The 26825-nt window shown below is 40.2% G+C and overlaps 1 protein-coding gene across 1 annotated transcript in view; it reads right to left on the bottom strand.

Annotated features, from left to right (window-relative positions):
* The window catches only part of LOC124598389 (Down syndrome cell adhesion molecule-like protein Dscam2), a 449350-nt gene that overhangs the window by 90242 nt on the left and 332283 nt on the right, over positions 1–26825 (bottom strand). Inside the window, exons 22-25 of the mRNA XM_047135997.1 lie at positions 25201–25347; positions 21433–21594; positions 10092–10231; positions 3506–3656 (exon numbers count right to left, since the gene is read on the bottom strand). Of these exons, the coding sequence (XP_046991953.1) occupies positions 3506–3656; positions 10092–10231; positions 21433–21594; positions 25201–25347 (600 nt within the window). The remainder of the gene's footprint in view (positions 1–3505; positions 3657–10091; positions 10232–21432; positions 21595–25200; positions 25348–26825) is intronic.

Here is a 26825-nt window from a genome sequence, read left to right as displayed (position 1 = left end):
AACATCAACTCAAGCAAAACAAGGATAATGGAATGTAGTCGAATTAAGTCAGGTGATGGTGAGAGAATTAGATTAGGAAATGAGACACTTAAAGTAGTAAAGGAGTTTTGCTATTTGGGGAGCAAAATAACTGATGATGGTCGAAGTAGAGAGGATATAAAATGTAGACTGGCAATGGCAAGGAAAGGGTTTCTGAAGAAGAGAAATTTGTTACTATTGAGTTTAGATTTAAATGTCAGGAAGTCGTTTCTGAAAGTATTTGTATGGAGTGTAGCCATGTATGGAAGTGAAACGTGGACGACAAATAGTTTAGACGAGAAGAGAAGAGAAGCTTTCAAAATCTGGTGCTACAGAAGAATGCTGAAGATTAGATGGGTAGATCACGTAACTAATGAGGAGGTATTGAATAGAATTGGAGAGAAGAGAAATTTGTGGCACAACTTGACTAGAAGAAGGGATTGGTTGGTAGGGCATATTCTGAGGCATCAAGGGATCACCAATTTAGCTTTGGAGGGCAGCATGGAGGGTAAAAATCGTAGAGGGAGATCAAGGGATGAGTACACTAAACAGATTCAGATGGATGTAGGTTGCAGCAGGTACTGGGAGATGAAGAAGCTTGCACAGGATAGAGTAGCATGGAGAGTTACATCAAACCAGTCTCTGGACTGAAGACCACAACAACAGCAGCACATAGCAACTGGAGACGATGTTGGGCTTCTGGCATGGGATCACTATGGCAGAGTTTATATGTGGAGGTGTCAGACGATTGGTGGAGGACTTCTGCCAGATAGTCACTGTGATTCCTAGCAATGGTGGTGCAACCTGCGGATAGGATGATTATGTTGGATCTGTTTAGGGGCTGTGTGAGGCTGTTTTTTCTTCTGCTGAAAGGTTGGTGTTTTTATGAAGGGAGCTGGGGAAGGGTGGTGATGTCTAGTTGAAGATGACCAAGGGGTGGTTAGGTGGGGGGTGGGGGAAGGTCACAGTTGACTTTAGGTATGAACTGGGAGAGGCAAGGTTCAGTGTTGTGATTAGGTTGGCTGTGACTGGAGGGATTAGTAGCAATAAGGGCATGGACAGGGAAGAGAGTAGGAATTAGCAAGTTCAGCATGGTTAAACTTGGGTGTAGGGCTGAAGGTAATGTCTTTGGATAGGAATAAAACTTCTGTGGGACTGAGGGCTTGTGGTGGAAATGTTAACAACAGTGTTTTGGCTTTGCTTTGGTTCTGGGTTTTGTGCAGTGTTGGGAAGGAGTTTTGGAGGATGTGGTAAATTGAAGAGGTCAACTAGGCAGTGTCGGGGTGCTATGAGGTGCTAATGAGGGAGGTTCTATGGTTTAGACAGCATTTAAGGAACATGATGTGGGACTGGGCTTTAACCAGGGAAACAGATACTTCTATGAACTGGTGCAGAAAGATGAAGTAGTGGTCCATTTTGGTAGGTATGGTATTAGAAAATGGGAAATTGGTGAGTGAAAATGTTGGGTTGTTATAAGAGGAACTGGGTAATATAGCATGAGTTCAGGGAGTGATAGGGACAGAAGAAAATGTGCTGGGAGAAATAGGATGGTTTTGTGGTGCATGTATATTTGATAATGAATAAGATATTGTCACGTGGGAAAAAAGGAGGAAACATAAAATTCTGATGGGAGCAATAGGTGAAGAGGGATTGGTGGATTCAGCAGTTAAACATAGTGATTAGTTGCTGGAAAGTGTTACAACAGTGATCCGATGGATGGGTAATGTGTAGAACGAACAGCATGCAACACAGTCATAACAGCCACAACATCTGCTACAGTTTGTCTGAAAAATCACGCACTGACCACATTGGTCAGCAACTAAAAAATGTGTGCATAACAAAGGCAATTGTGAAAATGTAGGGAAAGATGTGGGTGAACAATACAGGAAAGGAGTGACAGCTGTATGTACTAGACACATAATGTACGTTTATACATTTTTAGGGGCAGATGGGGAGCAGCACTTGCTGCAGGTGACATGGGGTCATGAATTGGGAAGGGGAACAGATGGAGGAAGGGTCTGACCCAAAGATTCCCCTTCCTCCTTCCTGTCACCCCCTCTCAATTCATGTCACTACATCGCTTTGAGCATGTGCCACTCCCCACCAGCCTGAACATTTGTGTATTATATGCCAAGCCCATGTATACGCCACCTCTCCCTCCCGCATTCCTAATCGGCAAACTGGCTGTCTCCCTCCAAATCACTAGCCACTCACCCCCAGTCCCTCTCCCTGCCTCCCACTTCCCTCTCCCTTTATCCAGCCTGTCCAAAACTACCCCCACCACAGCCAGTCCACCTGCCAAACTATGACATTGGCACTGTTAGTCTAGCAAGTTTTCTTTCTTTTGTGTATCCCTATTGACAACTCAATGCTTCTACTTTTTGGTGAGTGGTCTCGTTTAATCCAATAGTATTTATGTTGAAAATGTATGATATTATCACTATGGCTGTCAGTGTTGCCTTTGTGATTGCTGCATAGGATGGCTCAATGGTTTCTCATAGCTCATTCAGTGTAGGTGGCTTCTGTCAAAAAACTTCATTTTTTTTAAAGGTCTCCCACAGGTAGAAGTCAAGAGGTGTAAGGTCTGGAGACTGTGGTGGGTACTCAACAGCTCCTCTTCGACATATCCATCGTCCAGGTAGATTTTCATCTAAGTAGGCTCTGACTCTCTGTGGTAGTGAGGCAGAGCACCATCTTTTTGTAGGTAAAATCTTTCATTTCCAAACACCTCTAGTATGGCAGGTAAAACTGACGTTTGCAGGATATGAAAATATAAACCTCATTTGTGATGCTACTTTCAAAGATGAGTGATCCAATCAAACCACGCAATGACAAACCACGCCACACATAACACCCAGTAGATTAAAAACGTTTGTCCAAGTGAACATGAGCATTCCAGGAGCCCAATACATGCAGTTGTGGCAGTTTACTGTACCATTCATTTTGAACTGCACCTCATCAGACCAGATAATCATCCCTGCAAACCATTCATCCTCGCAAAGCATGCCTTCACTCCTTTCAGTACCCCAGCCTTCAGTCAAGGTTGTCCTCATCTGTAGTGTGCAGTGATCTTGGAATGCACACTTTCCACTTTTTAATCTCCAGAACTTGCCATATGCTTGATAGGCTTACCCCGCTTTTGCATGGACCCTGCCTCACATGTTCACGATATTAACTATGAAAGTGTCTACATTTTTTAATTATTAATAACACTGTTCATCTATAGATGGGAGGATGTGTTGGAATGTTCACAGTTTTCTGGTTGATAAAAGTCTATGTCATCATTGTTTGATTGTAGTTTCATTTTTCGAAATCCTTTTCAATGTAACTAAAAGTGTGGTAAATGCTTTATATCTAATCCCTTAGTTATTGCTAATATTTTCTGTATGAAGAAACGTCTTTTGAGTACAAGTAATTTCTTGAATGATTGCTGATTATAGCACTTATGTGAATCTAGCTATATTAATATTAAAACTAATTCTGCTACCTTTTGAGTTTGGTGTTTGGATGACTGGTCTTCCACTTTCTCCTTCTCCCACAATTGTAGATGCTGTCACCCAGAATTCATACTGCTCTGTTTCCTTCAGACCTCGAACTTCATGAGTGTTTATTGTAGGTCCTACCTTGAAACTCATTGGCTGTAAATAAGGGAATTCAGAAACATTGAAGTATATAGTATAAACAGAGCACGAGAAGTATTAAATTCAATTATATGTTTATTGATAAGATAGGAATCAGCATCATTATTTAGTCAATTTGTATTTTGTAAACTGATTATAGTTAATTTATATTTCATCAGCTGATGTGATTGTGAGCCAAAGCTCCAGTGATAATTCATAAAATAATTAAACCCATTTGTTGAGTAAATTTAATTTTTTCCTAAGGTTTTACGTTGATGAAAATTTAATCTACACAAAGACAGCAAATATCTGGAGAGCAGCTACCATTCCAGAATGTCTCTAATATAGGGATGGAAAAATTTCCTTGCTCTTTCAGCACTGGAAGAGAAGGGAGAGGGAGCAAGAGAGGGGGCAGGGAGAGCCTGCAAGAATGTGTCCAGATAACTGGGATGTCATAAAGTATTTGGCAGTTGCTTTGGCATGTTTCTTACACCTGTGAGGAAAATGTTGATTCTGACATAACTTTAATGTATGTGAAGTAAGAATGGACTGGTCTAGGAATAATGTCTTTCACTACTAATCTTAAAGTCCTGGGTATTGTGTTTGATCCGTACCACTGTTTAGATTTTTAGTAAAAAATCTTCACCTATAGAGTCTTGAGACTAAAGGTATAAGGAATCATACTTACTCTGCTGAAAACCATGTTGGTGAAACGTCTGAAAAAAATTTGAAACAAACATAAACTGAAGATCACAAGTCAAAAGCCAGTTGCTGAATCTTGATATAGCAGGGGTCAATGACATGAAATGAAAAGTAGATGAAGGTCAGATAAATTTAGTGTATTATCAACTGCATCAATAAATAATGTAATGGAAGTAGGACTCTCTGTGAACAGGAAAGCTCACAAAGACTGAGATACTGCTGACAGCAGAGTAATAGGATGATTTTCATCAGAACTTAAACAAAACCAACACCAACAAATATAGTTCCAGTGTACATGTCAATTTCGCTAGCATGGGATGACAAAACAGAGGAGGTAAATGAGAGGACTGAATGGGTAACACAGTATATAAAGGGAGGTGGAAATCTCATAGTCATGGGGGAGGGGGATTTGAACACTGTAGCAGATCCAATATCCTGCCACTCCAACACCATGGAGGTGAATTTGGAGAGGGACAGTGATATTATTTGTGTGGCGCACAGCTCCACCTTCAGTTCTGTGAATATGGGGCTATAGAACACAGGCTAGAGGAGGATGCTCTTCAGTAAAGGAAAGAGAATCTGCCCTGACAGGTTGACTGGCAGTTTGTTTTTCAATATTGGAGCCTTCATTATGCAGATTCTAGACTACAGCTTTTACCACACAATTCTGGACCTCAGCTTTGATTTGGAACTCTGCTTGAATGCATGTTGTGGAAGATTGACATTGACAAAAAATATTTGGTCCAGCTTTCGAAAAGAGTATGACATTTCTCTTCACAGCTGACTCCCAATCATTCATGAAACCTTGCTCATATCAGTGGCATCAGCAACTAAAACCTGGGCACCAGATGTGATCTATATCTTGGAAAGAGTGTTTCAAACCACATCTGACAATAGCTCACAGTTAACAACAGGCGAGTTCCATTTCTTTTGCCAAAGTAACAGCATAATATGTCTAACATTACTAATTTTTATCCTGCACCAGAGTCAGAATGTTAAGGCTCAAATGCACAAGATGATAACAATGGCAACCTCTGAGGAAGCCCTGATAAGCTTCCTCACCTCATACAGATCAATCTCGGTATGCAACCATAGTGCAGCCATGATGCTGTATTGGCACAGGCATCATATTATTTTTGGTCTTCTGCACATAACCCAGCATGCCCATACTATTCTTGATCTCTTACATACAGTCAATACTGGAGTGGACTGAAGATGTCTTCACTGGTGACAGAGGACATCAAATGTGTCAAGTGGTTGCCCCAGAGCACCTTGTGTATCATCCCAGTCACCACTATTTACAACAGCTAAGTGATGTTATGTCCCCATCAGGATCCATGTAAACAACCAAGTTTCCCACCACTGCCAATCAAGCCTCCCATCTGGTAAAGGTCCACACTGCTGCCTCCCAGGCTTCCACTCACTACGTGCCAGAGCTCCTCGCCTCAACATTCTGCGAGGCATGGTTATCATCTCTGCCCACACTGTAGGCTTACTGAGCCCAGACATAGCCTTTAAGCAGTGGAGAATCTGTGGGGAATGAACCATTTTCCCCAGTTGTGTTAGTTAGTTAGTTAGTTACAATTCCATAGATCATTTGAATGATACTTTTATCAAAATGATATGGAACTAGTCAGTTTATTGGAAATGTATACAAGATTACTGTTAACATTAATGAACACATGACTGTTTCATTCCTACTCATGCAACTACACTTAAAAACAAGGGCTTTTTTTTAGTGGCAACCAGTTTTCAAGTGGAAGTCCCATTGCCTGGAGAGGAACAAGTCCTGGAGGCTACAGTTTGGACTCATGTTTCTTGCAGTTGTAACAGCCACTCTCTACTGCATTTTTGACCACTGACTTAGTGCCAGTCTTTATTTGCAAACGCTAGGTACTTCACAGAAGTGATCTGCCTAGTTATCAGTAAAACAAAAGTAAGGAAACGAATAGAAGGCAGACTAATGGGATAACACAGGTTCTCCAATAGGAACAAGAAAGAAGAAAGACTTCTTGAGTTCTACAGTAAATTTCAGCTCGTAATAGTAAACACTCTGTTGAAAAATCACAGTAGGAGGAGCCATCAAAAAGGAATGTACCAGATGGAGTACATCATGATAAGACAGTTTCCAAAAACAGGTATTAGATTCTACAGGCTACCTAGCCCAAGATATAAATTAGTGATTTAGTAACCATGAAAAACAGACTTAGGTTCAAGAAAATTGTCAGGAATGATCAGCATACAAGGAGGATAGATATTGAAATATTGTGGAATGATGGTGTGTGTTCAAAGTTCTCTGAGGGCAGTCTTAGGAGATGGCCAAACAAACTGAGGTATAAGAAAGGTAACTGGAAAGGACCTGTGGATAACAGGTACAGGTAGCTGGTGGGTACAGGCGGCTGGCAGAGGGGGTGAAGACAGCTGGCTTCAAGTGTGGGGTGCAAACAGAGCTCACAATTTGCAGCATTGTTCCCAGAGTCGATTGGGGTCCTTTGGTTTGGAACCGAGTGGAAGGTCTCAACCAAAGGCTTTGTTGACTCTTTTGATGGTCCTCACTGTTGATTTCTAGACCTGTATTATTGTTTGGTGATTTGTAGAACTCCCCTTGATTGGTCAGTAGCGCACTACACAAAGGAAGCAGCTATTCGGGTTGCAGAGTACTTGTGGAGTGCTCATGACGGTTTTCTAGGTTAGGCAGTAGTTTAAGGTGTTCTGATGATCACCCACCAGCTGATACACAGCAAGGGAAGTCAAACAGCATTCAGAATAAAGACACTTCAGCTGTCATAATTTTATCCGTAAATTGTCAAAGTATTTGTAATAAAGTTCCCAAATTTACAGCTATCCAGGAAAGTCCTCATGCTCAAATTATTTTTGGGGTGTGAAAGCTGGCTGTAACCCAAAGAGGGAAGCTCTGAGAGTCATGGAATGTGTATCACAAAGACAGATTAGAGACCATAAGAAAGAGAGTGTTCATTGCAGTTGACAAAAATATGGTCTGTTTTGAGGTCAAAGTTGAGTGTGACAGTGAAGTCATCTGGTCACACATAAAAGAAGTAGGTGAAACCAAGCTAATTGTTGGATGTTTTTACTGGCCATCCGATTCTGCTGTGACAGTTCTATAGTCATTAAAAGAAAGTCTACGGTCCATAGTGCATAAAGACCCAGATCACGCAGTACTTGTTGGAAGTGACTTTAACCTACCAAGATGTCTATGGATTCATTGCTGGGGGTACAGACAGACAGTCATGCGAAATACTTATGAACACTGTTTTGACCAGCTAGCTCAGCATCCCACATGCAATGGAAATACCTTAGACCTTGTAGCTGCAAATAGTCCAGACCTTATTGACATTGTCAGTATAGAAACAGGTATTAGCAATCATATGATGTCATTATAGCAACTCTGATTACAAAAGTTAATAAATAAGTCACAAAGGCTAGGAGAGAGTTTTTGCTGTATAGAGCAGATAAGCAGTTACTGACACCTCACTTAAACAGTGAATTGGCATCACTTAGTTCCAGTAATATGGATGTAGAGGAATTGTGGGCAATGTTTAAGCAGATTGTAAATTGTCATGTTCTGGAGAGTTAAGTGCGTAGCAAGTGGATAAAGGGCAGGACAGACCCACCATGGCTTAATAACAAAATTCAGAGGGTTCTGAGGAAGCAAAGACTGTTGTACTCTTGGTTCAAAAGGGAATGCACAAATGATGACAAGTGAAGTTTGGAAGAGACTCGTGCGTCTGTGAAAAGAACTATGCAAAAAGCATACACCAATTACCATATCCTTAGCAAAAGATCTGGCAGAGAACCCAAGAAAATTCTGGTGTTATGTAAAATCGCTAAGCCGGTCTAAGGCTTCCTCTCAGTCCCTTGTTTACCAGTCTCGTGTGGCAGTTGAAGATCAAAACGAAAGTCGAAGTTTTAAATTTCCCAGTCAAGAAATCATTCGCACAGGAGAATCATACAAACATACCATCATTTGACCATCAGACAGATGATGACAAAGTAATAAACATCACTGGTGTAGAGAAACAACTGAAAGATTTGAAAGCAAATAAATCACCAGGTCGGATGGAATCCCAGTTCAATTTTACAAAGAGTAAGCAACAGCATTGGCCCCTTACCTAGCTTGCATATATTGTGAATCTCTCACACAGCAAAATGTCCAAAGCAACTGGAAAAAAGTGCAGGTGACTCCAGTATATAAGAAGGGTAAAAGAACAGACATGCAAAATTAGAGACCAATATCCCTAACTTCTGTTTGCTGCAGAATCCTTGAAGGTATTCTGAGTTTGAATATAATAAACTTTCTTGAGACTGAGAGGCTTATGTCCATGAGTCAGAATGGTTTTAGAAAGCAATGCTTGTGCAAAACTTGGTTTGCCCTTTCCTCACATGATGTACTGCAAATTGGATAAAGGACAATAGGCAGATTTCTGGAAAGCATTTAACATGGCGCCCCATTGCATGCTGTTAAAAAAGTTACAAGCATATAGGAATAAGGTCACAGATATCTGATTGGCTCAGAGTCTTCTTAAATAATAGAACTCAGTATGTTTTCCTCGATGGCAAGTGTTCATCACAGACGGATGTCATTGATAGTGAGTGCCCCCAGGGATGTGTGACAGGACTGCTGTTGTTTTCTATATATATAAATGATTTGGTGGACAGGATGGGCAGAAATCTGCAGTTGTTTGTTGATGATGCCATGGTGTACAGTTAGGTGTTGAAGTTCAATGACTGTAGGTAGGTACAAGACTACTTAGACAAAGTTTCTAGTTGGTGTGATGAATGGAAGCTAGCCCTAAATGTGGAAAAAAGCAAGTTATTGTAGATGAGTAGGAAGAACAAACCTGTAATGTTCAGGTACAGTATTACTAGTGTCCTGCTAGACATGGTCAAGTCATTTAAATATCTGGGCATGATGTTACAGAGTGATATGAGATGGAACGAGCATGCGAAAACTGTGGTAGGGAAGGCAAATGGTCAACTTCGGTTTATTGGGAAGATTTTAGGAAATAATGGATCACCTGTAAAGGAGATCACATATAGGACACTGGTTCAACCCATTCTTGTTCGTGAGTACTGCTTGAGTGTTTGGGATATGTACCATCTTGGATTAAAGGAAGACATAGAAGCAATTTAGAGGCAGGCTGCAAGAATCTTTACTGTTAGCTTTGAACAAAACATAAGTGTTACAGAGATGCTTTGGGAACTGAAGTGGGAATCCCTGGAGGGAAGGTGATGTTATTTTTGAGAAAACTATTGACAAAAAGGATTGCTTTATGTGCCCTCCTCATGTGTTCAGTCTGTATGGGAGAGACTTTTCAGTGTGAGAGGGATGACAGCTATTTAAATGGAGGTACCTGTTGATTGTTAGTGTAACTGATATGGACAGAGGTTATTGAATCATTCGAAAGATGGAGTGGATGGTGGAGGAAAGTGGGAAAGTGTCCCTTTGCTGTGTGTGTGTGTGTGTGTGTGTGTGTGTGTGTGTGTGTGTGTGTGTGAGAGAGAGAGAGAGAGAGATGGAGAGAGAGAGAGAGAGAGAGAGAGAGAGGGGGGGGGGGGGAATTATTATTTTCCACTGATGTAATGGAAATCAGGATGTCAGAGACTGTAATGGGGTCTCCAAAGACAAATAAATAAATACATTACAATGAATAAGTGATGCAATGGGAACACCAGTACCAAGAGATGGTTTAATTAGAATCTGATTTTACATAGAATATCATTACAACAAACCTTTGTTACATGATGTCTTCCTTTAAAATAGACAGTATAAAGTGTAATAATTCCATTTGCGTTCTCAGGAGGTAACCATGAAACAAGTATAGAGTCAGAAGTAAGTGAAATTGCCTTAATGGCAGCTGGTGAGCCAGGAACTGAAAAGAAAGAGATAGCAATTCAATAAACTGCACTTTTAAAACATTCTAAAGCCAATCTGCTTTTCCAAAAATGGGTGAATTAATGAGATTCACTCTTTATTAAATTTGTTTTATTCCTATAGGTATTTACAGTTACATAGTTTTTGGTCAAATAAATCAATATACAATTATCTTACTGATGTGAAACATGTTGGTTTTCTGCAGGATATTCATGCCTTGTTTGCACTAAAGCCAATGACAATCCTTACCTGAGTGGCAACATTGTCATTTTTACATCTCAAGAAGAGAAAGTCAAAGATAAAAATTGTGTTTTACTGAAATTTCTTATAGTAGAAATCACATGAACTACATGAGTAAATAATTGATGAAGTAACTGCAAACTAGTTACAATAATATGAAGTGAATGTATGATTTTCTTTCACAGCTTTAAGTTTCTGAGACCTAATCATACAACTATGCTCTGGAATTTCACAATTCTCCTGTCGTGGTCAGAGAACAGCCATTACCAGATCAGTCAGCTACAGATATCAAAGCATGCTTCTCCACTTAATTTTATAAAAAGATGGACTGCCTTTATTGATTTATCCTACATAGTAGCTGCCAAGTCATCATCTGCTGGCCTATTCAGCTCTAAGCTAGAAAATTCTTCATTTCTTGTGATGATGAAAATTAACTGTTCAGAAGATAAAAGTAAACTTTATCATAAATTAATAGGAGTGGAAGCAGTGGTTGGGAAGGGAGTAAGGCAGGGTTGTAGCCTCTCCCTGATGTTATTCAATCCATATATTGAGCAAGCAGTAAAGGAAACAAAAGAAAAATTCGGAGTAGGAATTAAAATCCATGGAGAAGAAATTATAACTTTAAAATTTGCCGATGACATTGTAATTCTGTCAGAGACAGCAAAGGACTTGGAAGAGCAGTAAAATGGAATCGACAGTGTCTTGAAAGGAGAATATAAGGTGGACATCACCAAAAGCAAAACGAAGATAGTAGAATGTAGTCGAGTTAACTTGGGTGATGCTGAGGATATTAGATTAGGAAATGAGACACTTAAAGTAGTAAAGGAGCTTTGCTATTAGGGAAGCAAAATAACTGATGATGGTCGAAGTAGAGAGGATATAAAATGTAGACTGGCAATGGCAAGGAAAGCGTTTCTGAAGAAGAGAAATTTGTTAACATCGAGTATAGATTTAAGTGTCAAGAAGTTGTTTTTGAAAGTGTTTGTGTGGAGTGTAGCCATATATGGAAGTGAAACATGGACGATAAGTAGTTTGGACAAGAAGGGAATAGAAGCTTGCAAAATGTGGTGCTACAGAAGAATGCTGAAGATTAGATGGGTAGATCACATAACTAATGAGGAGGTATTGAATAGATTGGGGAGAAGAGACGTTTGTGGCACAACTTGACTAGAAGAAGGGATCAGTTGGTAGGACATGTTCTGAGGCATCAAGGGATCACCATTTTAGTATTGGAGGGCAGTGTGGAGGGTAAAAATCATAGAGGGAGACCAAGAGATGAATACACTAAGCAGATTCAGAAGGATGTAGGCTGCAGTACGTACTGGGAGATGAAGCAGCTTGCACAGGATAGAGTAGCATGGAGAGCTGCATCAAACCAGTCGCAGGGCTGAAGACCACAGCAACAACAACATGATGATGCACTGTTGCCATACACTTTCACTAACTCAGTATCGACTTTTTTTTAAGATATAATTGCCATTTACTGTACAACAGGTTATATCTTTCAAAAAGTTTTATACGACTGTATGGAATGTTGTCGCTTTGTTTTCCTTCAAATGTGGGAAAAAGTTATGGTATGATACTCCACTTTATCAATGTGGTGTGCCATTTTGTTTTGGCTCCTCTAGCAGAGTGCTTCAGGACTGTGGCTTACATATTTCATACATACCAGGACAGCAGCTAACTAACTACAAAAAGGCAAATAATTCATTGCTTTACTTTTTTTAAAGTTTTAATTAAATATTTGACTAGCCCTCATGATGGTGACCAAGACAGACATCATAAATTGTTCTGACCAAATGACAATGAATCTGAGATATCAACTGCTGGATCATGGCCATTATTTGTGAAAAATGAAACAGTTTCTCTGTATACTGGATTAGTTAATTTGATGAATGTTTAATGGATCTTGTGCATAATAATATTGTATGGTGCAGAATACTTCAAATGGTTAAAAAATGTGTTACGTTTTCCTGGCACTCATATTCATTCATTTACTCATACACTGTGTTTTGTAAATTATATTATAAAGGAGAGCCTTCAGGGATGAGAAACTAGACCAGTTTTACATTAATAGGTAGAAGTAGCCACTGCAGTCTACTTCTGTAAAGCAGACTTAAAAAAATTACTTCATGTAAATAAGTATTGAGGTCTGTACATTGCTAGAATCACTCCCTAGTGTTTCCAAGTCTATTACTCGAGTACATTATTCAAAGATCTATGCAATGCATTACTCATTTAGGTGTATGGGCTGTGGCTTCATTCTACTTCTTATGTGTGTAGCTCTTCCACCATTCCTGATATTATATCTACAGTACTCTGATGCTTGTATCAACATCTACATACATACTCCACAAGTCACTGTACGATGCACAGCAGAAGTGTACCGCTGCTAGTCATTCCCTTTCCTTTTCCACTTGCAAATGGCTCGACTGTCTATATGCTTCCCTATGAGGCCTGGTCTCTCTTATAATGTCTTCACAGTCCTTCCTCAACAGTGTTTCCCATTTGAGTTCATGAAGCATTTCTGTAATACATCTATGTTGATCAAACCTACTGCTAACAAATCTAGCAGCATATCTTTGAATTGCTTCAATGCCTTCCTTTAATTTGATCTAGTGAAGGCCCCAAACACTTGAGTGGTGCTCCAGAATGGGTGGCACAAGTGTTCTAAATGTAGTCTCTTCATAAATGAGCTATGCTTTCATAGAATTCTCTCAATAAACTGAAGCTGACCACTTGCCTACTCTAATACTGACCTTATCTGCTCATTCCATGACATGTCACTTTGCAACATTATGCCTAGATATTTAACTGACATGACTGTGGCAAGCTGCACAACACTAATACTTTATTGAATGCTGTTACTATTCCTGTGCACACTGTTAAGTCTTTTTGAAATTTTGCTTGCACCTTTCTTGATACATAAGTTGGAAATGTCCACCAGCAGAAGGACCACATTCATGCCATAAATTTCCTTACTCTCATACATACTGACATTCAGTTTCCTAATTTGGTCCACAAAACTCTCAGTTGACTCACCCCGTCTTTGTGACATACTGCTTAACTGCTCATGATAATATCTGAAACTATTCATTCTGCTAAGACACTACAATAGGTCTTTACTAAGAACTCATAATGTCTGAGGATTTGTTGATTCCTCATGATACATCACATACTCTCACACTGCCTTCTAAATATAACTTAGCAATATATAACTAATGTCCCTCTGACCAACAACTCTGCTGTCAACAGGTTGTCCACAAAAACTAACACATTCTCTTATGCTGTACCTGAAAAAGAAGAAACTGGGGTAACTGCACTAGTATCCAGAATGGGCACTAAGAAACTGGACAAAGCCTCTTTTAATGCATCTAATCATCTATGCAAGTGTGTGTTATTTGCCCTCATCTGAGCCATATCATGAGTCTACAAAAATAGGACAAAAGAGGGAAATGCTTAACAAAGCTTTTACATCTTTACAAACACTACTTAATCCCTTGCTTGAGTGCTAACTGTGCATGCTCTTTGCAGTCTCTGGGATAATGACCAGTTCTATACATTTAAAACAGATGACCTATGATGTAGGTTGCTGTAACAGACTGCTTCTGACACCAGTGTAATAATGTGAGTTGTGGATACTGTTATACATGGAGATGGCTAATTCAGAATGGCATGCAGGATGCAACTGGTGGTTGCAAAATCAGAAATGCTCCATTAGCAATGGAGATTCTCATACAGAGGTTGCTGGCAGTGACTTGAAGGCAAGCATTGACCCCCAGGCAGCTGTATCCTGCTCAGGAAGGGCAGCACGCTCAGATCAGGGCAGGTGTGGATGCCCATTTGACTGTGTGCTGCCTCAACAAAGGATAGCAGCAAAAAGTGTTGCTCAGGGAAGACTGATGTCAAGTACGTGGCAAGCTGCAGGCGCAGAGCATTCAGCCACTGCTGTGAATGGTCAGGTGTGTGGTATGTTGTCCATGAACCCAAACCCTACACCCAAAGGCCAGTTGGAATCATCCTGGATGTTGCCCCAGCTGGTCGTCCCTAGTTCGTCGCCCCAGCTGGTCGTCCCTAGTTCAAGCACCAGCAGCATCAGCTCGATCAGTGACTCATAGACCCCAGCAAGCTAAGATTATGGCTAGATATAGTTCAGGCTGGGTAACACACACTGGGCCATTGCCTGGCACGGAGTACGTCTCAGTGTCAATAGCAGTCAAAGACAACGTACTGCTAGGTCTGAGCAGTGAATAGTTATGGTAGAGTTACCCATCTCTGTTATGACTGGGCTATGCCTTTGGTTTGGTAGGGACAGAGATGGTGCATTGTCAGGTCATGGCCTTAAGTAATTCAGCTCACAAATGCCGCAGAGTTGGCAGATGATTCGTGCACATCATCTCAAGCAGTATTGTGGCCCTGGCAGCGTAACTTTACAGATAGCTAGCTAGACTGCCTGGTCATTGCTTGTGAAGTCTGTTCAGAGGGGTGTTGGCACAACACTGCACTCCATACATAAGTGCAGTGGGAAGCAGCCCTAATGACTGGTACAATGGGAAGTGCCCTCTGGCATGCACTTCACAGAAGTTTGCAGAGTATGAATGTAGATGTGGAATGGAGTGGAACAAGGGGATTGAGATGTACCTCAGACAAATTATGTACCCACAGAAATAGAACTCATGTTCAAGTTAACTCATATATACAATACTGAAAAGCACTTTAATTTTTTACATGCAAAAAAAGCTGAAATTGTTTTCTGAAGTGACAGATTTGCATTATGATATGCATTGTTACATTGTACAATCATAACTGCAGCTGCAGCTATTGACAATGAGTATTTGCATTAACTGTTTTGACTTATGAGAGACCGAGCAAGGTAGTTCAGTGGTTCGCACACTGGAATTGCATTTGGGAGGATAACAGTTCGAACATGCATCATGCCATCTGGATTTAAGTATTCCATTGCACAGCCAATTCCCTGCTCCATCCTTCCCTAAACAGAGTTTGTACACCATCTCTAATGACATTCTCCTCCTCCTTAACTTCTGAGAGCCAACAGATAATAAAAAGGCAAATGCATAGTAATACTAAACCACAATTATATCCACAAAGAAACTACTAAATTAAAAATAAGCAAATTAGAACAAAGCATAGCCTTTTTTGTACTAAAAGTGATAATTTCAAAGGTGACTGGTGTTCTTAAACTTAGAAATCTCTAAAATTTGAAAATGTGTGATTTTAATTTCAAGCTCTTATTTGTAAACTTCTGCAAACATTATTGGTACTAAACACTTTCATGTGACTGGGAAAATCCACATAGGCATAGAGAGAGAACAGGCACAAAGCAGATGTGATTAGCCCACTTGTTGAGCACAGACAAAATCTCAGTTACAGTATTTCATTCACTCTGTATTCAGTCTTTATGATTAACTTCTGTCAAGCACATATTATACTTTTCTTTGCCTTATACACAAAGTACAAAAGATAGTGAACAACTCTGAATTTTTCATCCAGTCTCAAGGCATTCCTAAGATTTCAAATCCAACAAAGAAACCAAGGCTCATTTCTACATTTATGTACTGGTAAAGCCTCAGTGCAGAAACATTTTCACCAGAGATTGATTGGTTTTACTCTTTATTATGAAAAGGATAGATTGCTAGTCACCCTATAGCAGAGAGTCAGAAACAGACTCAATCAAAAGCGTACCAAACATTTTAACTTTTGGCCAAAAGGAGTTTTTCTGAAGTAGAAAAGACACACACATTCACACAAGCACAATTTACTCACACATGACCACTGACTCTGGCCACTGTCACTGGACTGAGTCTGGCCAGAACCAGAGGTCATGTGTCTGTGAGTTGTGCTTGTGTGAATGTCTGTTTGTTTCCTACTCAGAAGAAGGTCTTTTGACCAAAATCTGAAATGTATAGCAGTCTTCTTGTTGTGTCTGTCTATGTCTTGTTTATGTGGTGAGTAGCAATTACCCATTTCATTGTTTGGTTTTACTCTTTATTATTATTGTAGTTATTATTTTATGCCTGAACATTTTTCTTTTTGAAGGGATAAATGAAAAATTTTATGTGTCATGTTTAAGAGTTCCAGAGCCTTTGGCATTAATTTAGGAGTTCAAGCTGTCTCCTGTGTACTCAATAGGCACACAATATTTGCCAAAAAATATTAAAATCAAATTCAACAACTGTCATACCGCTCCTATTGTTGTTGTTGTGGTCTTCAGTTCTGAGACTGGTTTGATGCAGCTCTCCATGCTACTCTACCCTGTGCAAGCTTCTTCATCTCCCAGTACCTACTGCAACCTACATCCTTCTGAATCTGCTTAGTGTATTCATCAATTGGTCTCCCTCTACGATTTTTACCCTCCACGCTGCCCTCCAATGTTAAATTTGTGATCCCTTGATGCTTCAGAACATGTCCTACCAATCGGTCCCTTCTTCTTGTCAAGTTGTGCCACAAATGCCTCTTCTCCCCAATTCTATTCAATACCTCCTCATTCGTTATGTGATCTACCCATCTAATCTTCAGCATTCTTCTGTAGCACCACATTTCACAAGCTTCTATTCCCTTCTTGTCCAAACTACTTATCGTCCATGTTTCACTTCCATACATGGCTATACTCCATACAAATACTTTCAGAAACGACTTCCTGACACTTAAATCTATACTCGATGTTAACAAATTTCTCTTCTTCAGAAACGCTTTCCTTGCCATTGCCAGTCTACATTTTATATCCTCTCTACTTTGACCATCCCCAAATAGCAAAATTCCTTTACTACTTTAAGTGTCTCATTTTTAGCCTCTGAATTATAGGCTACCCTTCATGACAGATTTGTTCTGTGGGAATAGCATCAACCTGCTTTATTGACCTGCTTTGCAGGGCAGCCTACATGTCAGGGGCAAGAAACTAATTTCCAGTCACGTATGTGTAAGCTGCCCTGCACAACAGTCGTGTTGTTTTGGAGTAGGATTGGCCTGATTCTTCAACCTAATATGTAGGGGCTGCACATGCAGGTGGGCATGGATGGATGGAGGCTGAATTGACAAAAGTATGAACAGAGGGGAAGGGGGAGAGGGTTACAGACAGAGAGAGGGGCAAGAGGTGGGACAGAGAGAGGTGATAAGGAGATCAACAGGAAAAGGGGCAGGAAAGGAGGGGAAGAGAGGGGGAGAGAAGCAGATAGATAGGGAGATGTGGAAGAAGGAAATGGATAGAGTGAGAGGGGCAGAAGGAGATGGATATGGAGAGGGGTTAGGAGGAGATGAATAGAGTGAAGTGGGAAGGGGGATGTGTAGGGAAAGTGGGGTGGAAGGCAATGGATAGGAAGTGGGGGCAGCTAGGTGTATGAAGAGAGGGGGTGGACAAAGAGAGAGAGTTGTGTGGAGGAGGAGATTGGCAGAGGGAGGAGGCTGATGAGATGGAGATAAATGGGGAGAGGCAGTGGAAGAAAGAGAGGGGAGGGAAGAAATGGTCGGAGAGAGGGTGTGTGGGTTAAGATGGACAGGAAGGGGTGTTGTGAGAAGATGTACAAAGAGAGGTGGAGAAGGAGATAATCAGAGAGGGGAGGATGAGGAATGGACAGAGTTTGGTGGTGGGGGGGGGGGGGGGGGGGGAATTGAGAAGGCAGCTGGAAAGTGTATGTGCATAGTGGCCAGATGGAAAAGGAAGAAGGGAAGGAGGGGATGGATAGAGAGGGGGGGGAGGAGGATATGGACAGAGGGAGTGAGATGAAGATGTGGTCAGGAAAGGGTGCAGAGGAGATGGTCAGTGAATGGGCTGAAGAGGCAATGAAGAAGTTGGGAGGAGGAGATGAACTAATGGAGGTGGGAGGATAAGGTGAACAGAGGGATGGGGAAGAAGAAAAAATGGTTCAAATGGCTCTGAGCACTATGGGACTTAACTTCTGAAGTCATCAGTCCCCTAGAACTTAGAACTACTTAAACCTAACTAACCTAATGACATCATACACATCCATGCCCGAGGCAGGAATCAAACCTGTGACTGCAGCGGTCACGCGGTTCTAGACTGTAGCACTTAGAACTGCTCGGCCACCCCAGCTGGCTGCGGAAGAACAAGTGATGGGTACAGTGGGGAGATGTGTGAGGTATAATGGCTGAACATGTACACGGGCAAAGCCGCAGGGAAAAGGCTCTGTGTGTGTGTTCATATATATAGACACACACACACACACACACACACACACACACACACACACACACACACACACCTTCTCCCAGGCCCCTGGACCAAACTGGGCCAAACCTGACACACAAACTGTTTGCCCTGAGAGGACCAACATAGGGGGGCTTGTAACACTGTAATATTTAAGGAGATACGGATTTGTGCTTGTTTCTAAGCCACTGCCATATAGGCTGCCCTTCATAATAGGTGCGTTGCGTAGGAATAATATCAGTTGACCTTATCGATCTGCTTTGCAGGGCAGCCTACACGTCAGGGACAAGAAATGATTTTCCAGCCCCTAGGAAGGAATGGTTTTCCAGCCTCCAGTGCATAGGCTGCCCAGAACAGCAGGAGTCATGTGTAGTAGTAGTAGTATCATCCTGCTTTGCCTGGCAGCCTACATGACATAGGGAAAAAAATGGTTTCATGGCCCTGGTACATAGGCTGTGCTGAACAAAAGGTGTGTTATGGGTATAGTATCTGTCACTTTATTGGCCTCTTTTGCAGGGCTACACGTGTGAGCAGGCCTGTGGGAAGGTTGAGATGGATAGAGGAGGGGGTGGACAGGAAGGGTGGACGTAGGAGAGGATGGGTAGTGAGAGGGGGCAGGAGGATATGTAAATACAGAGAAGGAGGAGAAGGATGAGATGGACTGAAAGAGGGGAAGGGATGAACAGAGAGAGGGGGAGGATTAGATGTACAGGTAAAGAACAAGGAGGTGATGGACAGAGAGAGAGAGGAAACAAGGAAATAATTCAGGCTTTTGTGTTGGAGTAGTATTGGACTGCTTAACTGACCTGTTTTGCAAGGGCTACATGTGCGAATAAGCACAGCTCGGGAAGGCTGATATGGATAGAGGGTGGAGGGGGCAGGGGGTGGGGAGGAACAGAAGAAGCTTGGCAGAGAGAAAGGGGAGGAGGAGATAAAAAGAGAAAGTGTGGAGGAGACAACATGGTGATAGATTGACAGAGGAGATGGACAAAAAGTGGGATGGAGGAAGCTGCAAGAGGTGGGAAGGGTAGACAGATATTGGGCAGATGGGCTAGGAAGACGGGAGGGGGAGAGGGAAGGAGAAACAGGAAATGGACAGGGAGGCAGGTATGGTCAGAGAGAGGTGGCAGTGGAGATGGTCAAAGAGAAAGGGGAGGAGGAGAAGAAGAAGTAGAGTTGAACAATATAAATTGGAAAGAACACTTAGAAAATGTTGTGGGGAAGGATGGAGAGCTGCATCAAACCAGTCTCAGAACTGAAGACCACAACAACAACAATAGGAGCGGTATGACAGTTGTTGAATTTGATTTTAATATTTTTTTATTTGGAGGGCACTTAGAAAATGTAACAGATCTACTAAAATAATTCCTTACACCATGCTTGTTTGTCCTCGTTTAGAATACTGCTGTGTGGTGTGGGATCCGTACCAGACAGGATTAATGGAGTACATCAAGAAAATTCAAAACGGGGAAGGACATTTCTATATTATTGCGAAATAGGGGGGAGAGTGTCATTGACATGATCAGGATTTGGGATGGACATCATTAAAATAACAGTGTTTTCCACTGAGGTGAAAACTTCTCACAAAATTTCAATCACCAACTTTCTCCTCTGAATGCAAAAATATTTTGTTGACACTGACCTACACAGGGAGAAATAATCATCATAATAAAATAAGGGAAATCAGAGCTTGCATGGGAAGATATAGGTGTTTTTTTTTCTGTGCGCTGTTCGAGATCAGAATAATACAGAATTATTTTGAAGGTGGTTCAATGAACCCTGTGTGAGGCACTTAAGTGTGATTTGCAGAGTATCCACGTAGATGAAGATGTAGTGAGGAGATATGGATTGACAGATATGGTAGGAAGATGGGAACAGATTTACAGGGGGGAGAAGAGGTGGACATGGCAAGGGGGAGGGGGATATGGATGGGAGAGGGGGCAGGATAAGATGAATAATGGGGGCTGGATAGAAGGAGATGAATAGGTAGGAGTAGGACAGAAGAGATGGACAGTGAGATGTGGGCTGGAAGACATGGACATCGGTTGAGGGGAGCAGGAAGAAATGATCAGAGACGGCTGAGGAATATGTGGACGGAGGGAGGCAGAGGGTGAGGTGGACAGAGAGACAGGGGAGGGAAAGATGGGCAGGAAGAGGGTGGAAGGGGAGATGTGTCAAATATATGTGTAGAATGCATATGCTGATGAAGCTGTGGGGAAAAGGCTAGTCACCATGAAATGCTGGGTGTACCACTATGACCCCAGGACAAAGGATCAAAGTAGGCAACATGGCTTCACCACCACCATGAAGCATCACAGAAAGCTGTCCAAGAGGTTGTCTACACTCCATGCCCCAGCTCATACTATCTAGAACACAGTAACACTTGCTGTTTTTAGACTATGAAATTTTGTCTTAGTTCCCATATTCTCCTGAAGTGGCATCCAGTGACTTCTTCGTTCTTTTCTCAGATGAAGAAACCATTGGATGGCAAGCATTTGCAGAATGATGATAATGTTATTTTCTAGGTGGAATATTTCCTGATCAGCCAAAATGTAAACTTATGCAACCAAGATCTCTGCCAAGTCATCAATAGTTGGGAAAATGTGTTGCATTGAAGGGTGAGTATATAGAGAAGGATTAAAGCCACACCAAGTTCCATGGTAACAGCTTTATTTTTTTGAGGTAATAATTAAGTTGAATACCCCTCATAATAGATGTGTTGTTGAAAGTTTATGGTTGTATAATAAGAAAGTATTCTTGCAGCTGTCTAACATTACCATCTTGCTCTGTTGAACAAAACACTGCACGACTCAGCACACCATCTCCCATACTTGTGTAAGCCAGCAACCTCACAGAGTAATTTGTAAACTTAAGGAGACCATGGAGGTAAGTATCAAGACTTGCAGTTCTCTTCACTTCACTCCCAGCAGCCCAAAGATCTATAACAAAGATTTAAAAAATTACAGTTTATCAAAACAGCAATATACTCTACTGATTTACACTTTGTCATTAGAAAAAGAGCTATTCATAACATTTTACATAAACTGGTATTACTTACTTCTTGCTATATTTCAAATTTATTTGCTACAGGTTGTTATGAATAGCTCAATTATTTTCATATTTAATTCAATTAATTTTCTATGAATGTTATTTTTTTCATAAAATACTAAACCATAAAATCGTATATATGTATTCCCAGTGCTTGTTTCATTAAAAAAGAGGTTCTGATACTGTTGACTTTTCAGGGGGTGTTTTTGATATTTAAACTTATTAAAATGTTATGCTAACACTTTTCTGAGCATTTTAAAAGTGCAAATACAACATTTGTTTTGCACCACTTTAACTGCAGCAGAAGTTCTATTGTACGGCATCTCGCGCACACACACACACACACACACACACACACACACACACACACACACAGACGCTATTAGATCATGGTACATTTTCTCAATGCAATCCAGCACTAGCAGCGATATATCCATTCCTTGTGATGTTGTAGCACCTTCTTTGACTCATCCCAAAAGCAGCCAGTGCCATCTAATGATAGTGTGTGCAAAGTGAAGAATTTTAGTGGGCCAAGATGGGACAGAAAGGGTATAGCACTGTGCAGATGGATAGACACAATGTCATTCAGTCAGGGGACAGAAGGAACCTGGCTACTATTGAGCCAACACAAAGCCAGGCAACCACTCTAGGAACTTGTGCATGCACTTACTTACTGCACATTAAGGGACAGTGAAAGGAACAGCTGACTGGAAAAACTTCTGAGTCTACGCAAAACAGATCTGTGCTTCTGGAACGAGTGAGAAACTGCTCATAAATATGGGGATATTTCTTTGTTTCCTAATATGGTAACAATCTGGCAGTATCAACTGCTGATTCCATCAACAAAACTGAATCACAACTGTAGCAGAATTGAAACAGACTACAGATAATGTTCATTTAAAACTATTTGGTCTCATTATTTGACCTCTAACCTTTGCATTGATTAACTAGCAACAAATTGCTGCAGTTACAAACTTAGAGTTGACTGGGTTGTTTTAATTCTTTTTTGTTGAGTGTGTGTATATAAAAGCAGTGTTGATGTGTTTCTGAGTTGCATCCAAAGTTATGTCATAGAACTGTGTCATGTGGAATTACTGTGTTGCCATTCAGTGTTGTTTCACAATGCCAATAGTAAGGTATTTACATATATTTGTTTCAGATTGTGTCCACTCAGCACAACACAAGACATTTGACATTGTCCACATTTCCTGCTTGCATGTAAAGTAGCATTTCCACTAAATTACAAAGGAAATTGTGTTTAGAATGTGAACATGGCTGAGAGGTGCCATTCCAGATACAGCTAATGGTGTTTTTGTGATGTCAGCATTACTAGAGTTTATAATTATCATTCCATGGTTAAAACAATGACCTAGGGCTGTGAACACAGACTTGCGTGGATCTGTGACCGAAAGAGGTGTTAGTCAAATTTGAATGTGCAGTCTAGTACATAACAGTTTCTCCCTTCATACCTGTCTGAAGTATTTGTCCCATTACATTTTTCAGAAGCTTGCTGATTTTGTTACCCAAAATTCCTTTTCCCACAATAATTAATCTGGAATAGAGATAATAGTTTTATTCAGCAGTGTCACATTTTCTAATATTTTTGTGCAGCAAATTGAACCAAAAAGACGAACTTTGGAGAGATTATCAATGTGATACATCAGTTAAATTGCATATTTTTGTAGTACACAAGCATAAAAACGAAAACAGCCAAATCTGTGCTTTAGCTTCACAGACATGTAAATCAACATGGTGCCTCCTTGGTTTGCTTCTATCAGTAAATCACAGCACAGGGCACTTGATGTCATGCAGACATGTTTCTGGCAGTAAAACAGGACACTAAGAATGATTATTTCCTTATTTATTCAGTATCATTTTTACTACTGAATGCAGTTAGACTGAGGTGTAGGTAATTTTGAAAGGTAATCAATTGGCTATGAGTTGGTGAAACTGATGAATGTGACTTCATAAGTGATCACTTATACTACTCGTGCAACATGATATAAATTCTTCTGGCTGTCATATGTGACAACTGTGATGTTTCTGTCACATCAAGTATCCTGGAAGATCTTGGCTAGCATACAATACATTTATGTTTGAAGTCCCATATTTGGTGGTCATCTTATTTATATTTAACGCACTACAAAACTATGTAATTTAATTGATGAACCACATAAAAACTCTACAAAATACTTCATTTTTGTTTTATTTGTTGTACAAAAGTACTAGGAAATGTAATATAAGCGATTAAAACTGTTACTGGAATGGAGTTCATGGAAGTAGGATATTTTTGTTTGACATTATATCATAGTTCATTGTATGGGTAATGAACATTCGTTGTAAGGTGGGAGAAAGAAGTCAAAATCCAATTTCAACTTTCAGTAACAATCAGCTGTGAATATTAGGAACATTTTTATGTGGAAAAGGGCCAAATTTTGTTACACTTTGTAAAAATGACTAATTTAGCTATACTGTGCTAAATACCACCAATTCCACATTTTTATTTATTTATTTATTTTTTTGAAAGATTTTGTCCCCATATATGGAAGTAAGAGTGAAAGATGCATTTCTATTCTCCAGAATATATTTAGTAAGCATGCTAGTGGAGTAGAAGGTTCCTTAGTTCCTGAACTTAGTATTGTGAGTGATAGAAAAAATAGCTTTGGCCATTCTTGACTTTTCATGACCCATTTTATTCCGTACACTCTACAGTTCTCATACTTTAAAGACATAAAAGAGCACATTAACTGTTGCAGTTTATGCTGCATTAAAGCAGAAGCATTACATTGTTTTGAATTATGCTTTGCCACAAAACATGCTATTAACTATATAGATTCAAATGAGGTTTGGTGCTAGTAGTGAATTTAATGAGTAAAAGGACGAGAATGGAGAAGATAAATTACTACATTTGTCAAAATTTGGACAGAAAAATCTTTTTTTTTCCCTATGTTTGCATGTTCTTATAGGAATTACAGGTAACAATGTCGCCCCCCCCCCCTCCCTGCAGCTGAGTGGTCAGCATGACAGAATATCAATCCTAAGGGCCCGGATTTGATTCCCAGCAGGGTCAGAGATTTTCTCCCCTCAGGGACTGGGTGGTGTGTTGTCCTAATCATCATCATTTCCTCCCCATTGACGCACAAGTCAGCGAAGTGGCGTCAAATCAAATGACTTGCACACAGCGAATGGTTTACCCGATGGGAGGCCCTTGTCACATGACATTTATGTTTACATTTTACAGGTAACAATGTTACAAGACCAAGAAATGTATCTGGACTTAATGGAGATTTATGCACTATATGTAAATCTGAGGATTACATAGTTCCTGGCAAATGAAAAAGTCATGCTCTTTCCCATTATATGAGAGATCATCATGTTATACATTTCCTGTATTTCTATGTTCTAAAACAATTAAAAAGAATATATATATATTATGATTACTACTTCATTTACGTAGGCTACAAAAGATATGCACAAATATATTATATGTAGCTTACTGGAATCACTGATGACAGGCTTGTAAATAACTTTATAGCCTTGTATGACTCCCCCATGGTGTTGTACTGGTGGTGGAGTCCAGTTCACTTTCATGCTCTGTGATGACAAGGGAAAGCAACTTACATTTTGTGGCGCAGCATCTGGAACTATACAAAATAGAACATTAGCTATGCTTTATTCTTATCTGTTTCATTTAGTTTATAATGAGACTGAAAATTTTTTATAAGAATAAAAAAGTTTATTTCAGTGTTCGAATTTTGACTCAGTGTATAACTTATCAGGAGATTCCTTATAACAAACACAGGTGGTTGTAGTATTGTTTTGGAGCTTTGTGATACGTGCCCAACTTAATATTATAATTTTTTCCCTTTCTTGATGCTGCTTTTAATGTCCCCATTCTGGTTACTGGTCTGATGTGGCCTCTACAGCAGTCTCAACTGTGCCAGCCTTGTGTCGTGTAACTACTGCAACCTACTCCCATTTGAATGTTGTCACTGTAGTAAAACCTTAGTCTCCATCTACAGTTATTACATATTCCCCTTTCATCATTCAAATTCCATATAGCATGTGTTATCCAAGTATGTTTTTGCTTATTTGATCCTCTGTTGCCTTCACTATTTCACAACTTTAATCTATCTTCGGTTTTTATTGTGTCAGTCATTTCCTATTGCTTCCACATACTCAGCCATCTTTCATGATTCTTAAACTGAGGTTTTACATTGATTACAGTGTCCTCCATGCAAAATTGTACTAGCACCTTCCCTTTTCATCCCCTTTTCCTTTCTTCTTCTCATCCTTACCTTATCAAATTCCATTCCCCCATCATAATTAAATTGGCCTCCCCTAACAAATTAAATATTTGTTACCACAGGATATATCATTTCAAACTCCTCATCACCTTTGGAAGCAGGAGGCATGAACGTGTACTATGGCGGTGGGTGATGCCTTCATATACAGGTTGTAAATTTTAAGTTGACAAACCAGAATGACTCGAAAAATAAGCGTCACACAACAAAATGTGTAGAATCCAAAATTGATTATTTTCGAGGGGGACATCTGCTGGTGCTAAAATTAGCCTGCCACACCAGTGCCCTGGGGGTGGGGTGGGAGGCAACTTTAAAATTTCAAACAGGAACCCCCATTTTTTATTGCAGAATCAGATTCTACATAAAAAACTATGTACATTTTGTCTTAAGCATTTGTTTTGATTCTTGGTAGCTGGGACTGTAATTCAAGAAAATCCATGTTCTCATTTTTGCATGGAAAATGATTATGGATAAATAAAAATTACTTATTTACTTCATAAATTTTAATTCACTAAAACTAAAACTCTCCCTCTCTCCCCATAGGGTGGGGTTTGAGAGAGACAAATTAGAGTTTTACAAATGTTGACCCAAATATTATTTTTTCTCGCAGATTTGGATAAGTTTTGTTTGTTTCGTGGTCATGAGGCCACATAACTTTTAATTATCAAACAAATCATCTGACTAGCTAACTAACTAACCAAACATCCTACTTACTAATGAGTGAACTCATTAACTCACAGAGTAAACAAAATAAAAGACTAACTGAGGAAAAGACTAACCCACTCACCAACTAAAGATGAACTTATCCCATTTGAAAT

The sequence above is a fragment of the Schistocerca americana genome, chromosome 1 (assembly GCF_021461395.2).
Source record: "Schistocerca americana isolate TAMUIC-IGC-003095 chromosome 1, iqSchAmer2.1, whole genome shotgun sequence".
Taxonomy (NCBI): Eukaryota; Metazoa; Arthropoda; class Insecta; order Orthoptera; family Acrididae; genus Schistocerca; species Schistocerca americana.
This window is presented reverse-complemented; position numbering and strand designations above follow the sequence as displayed.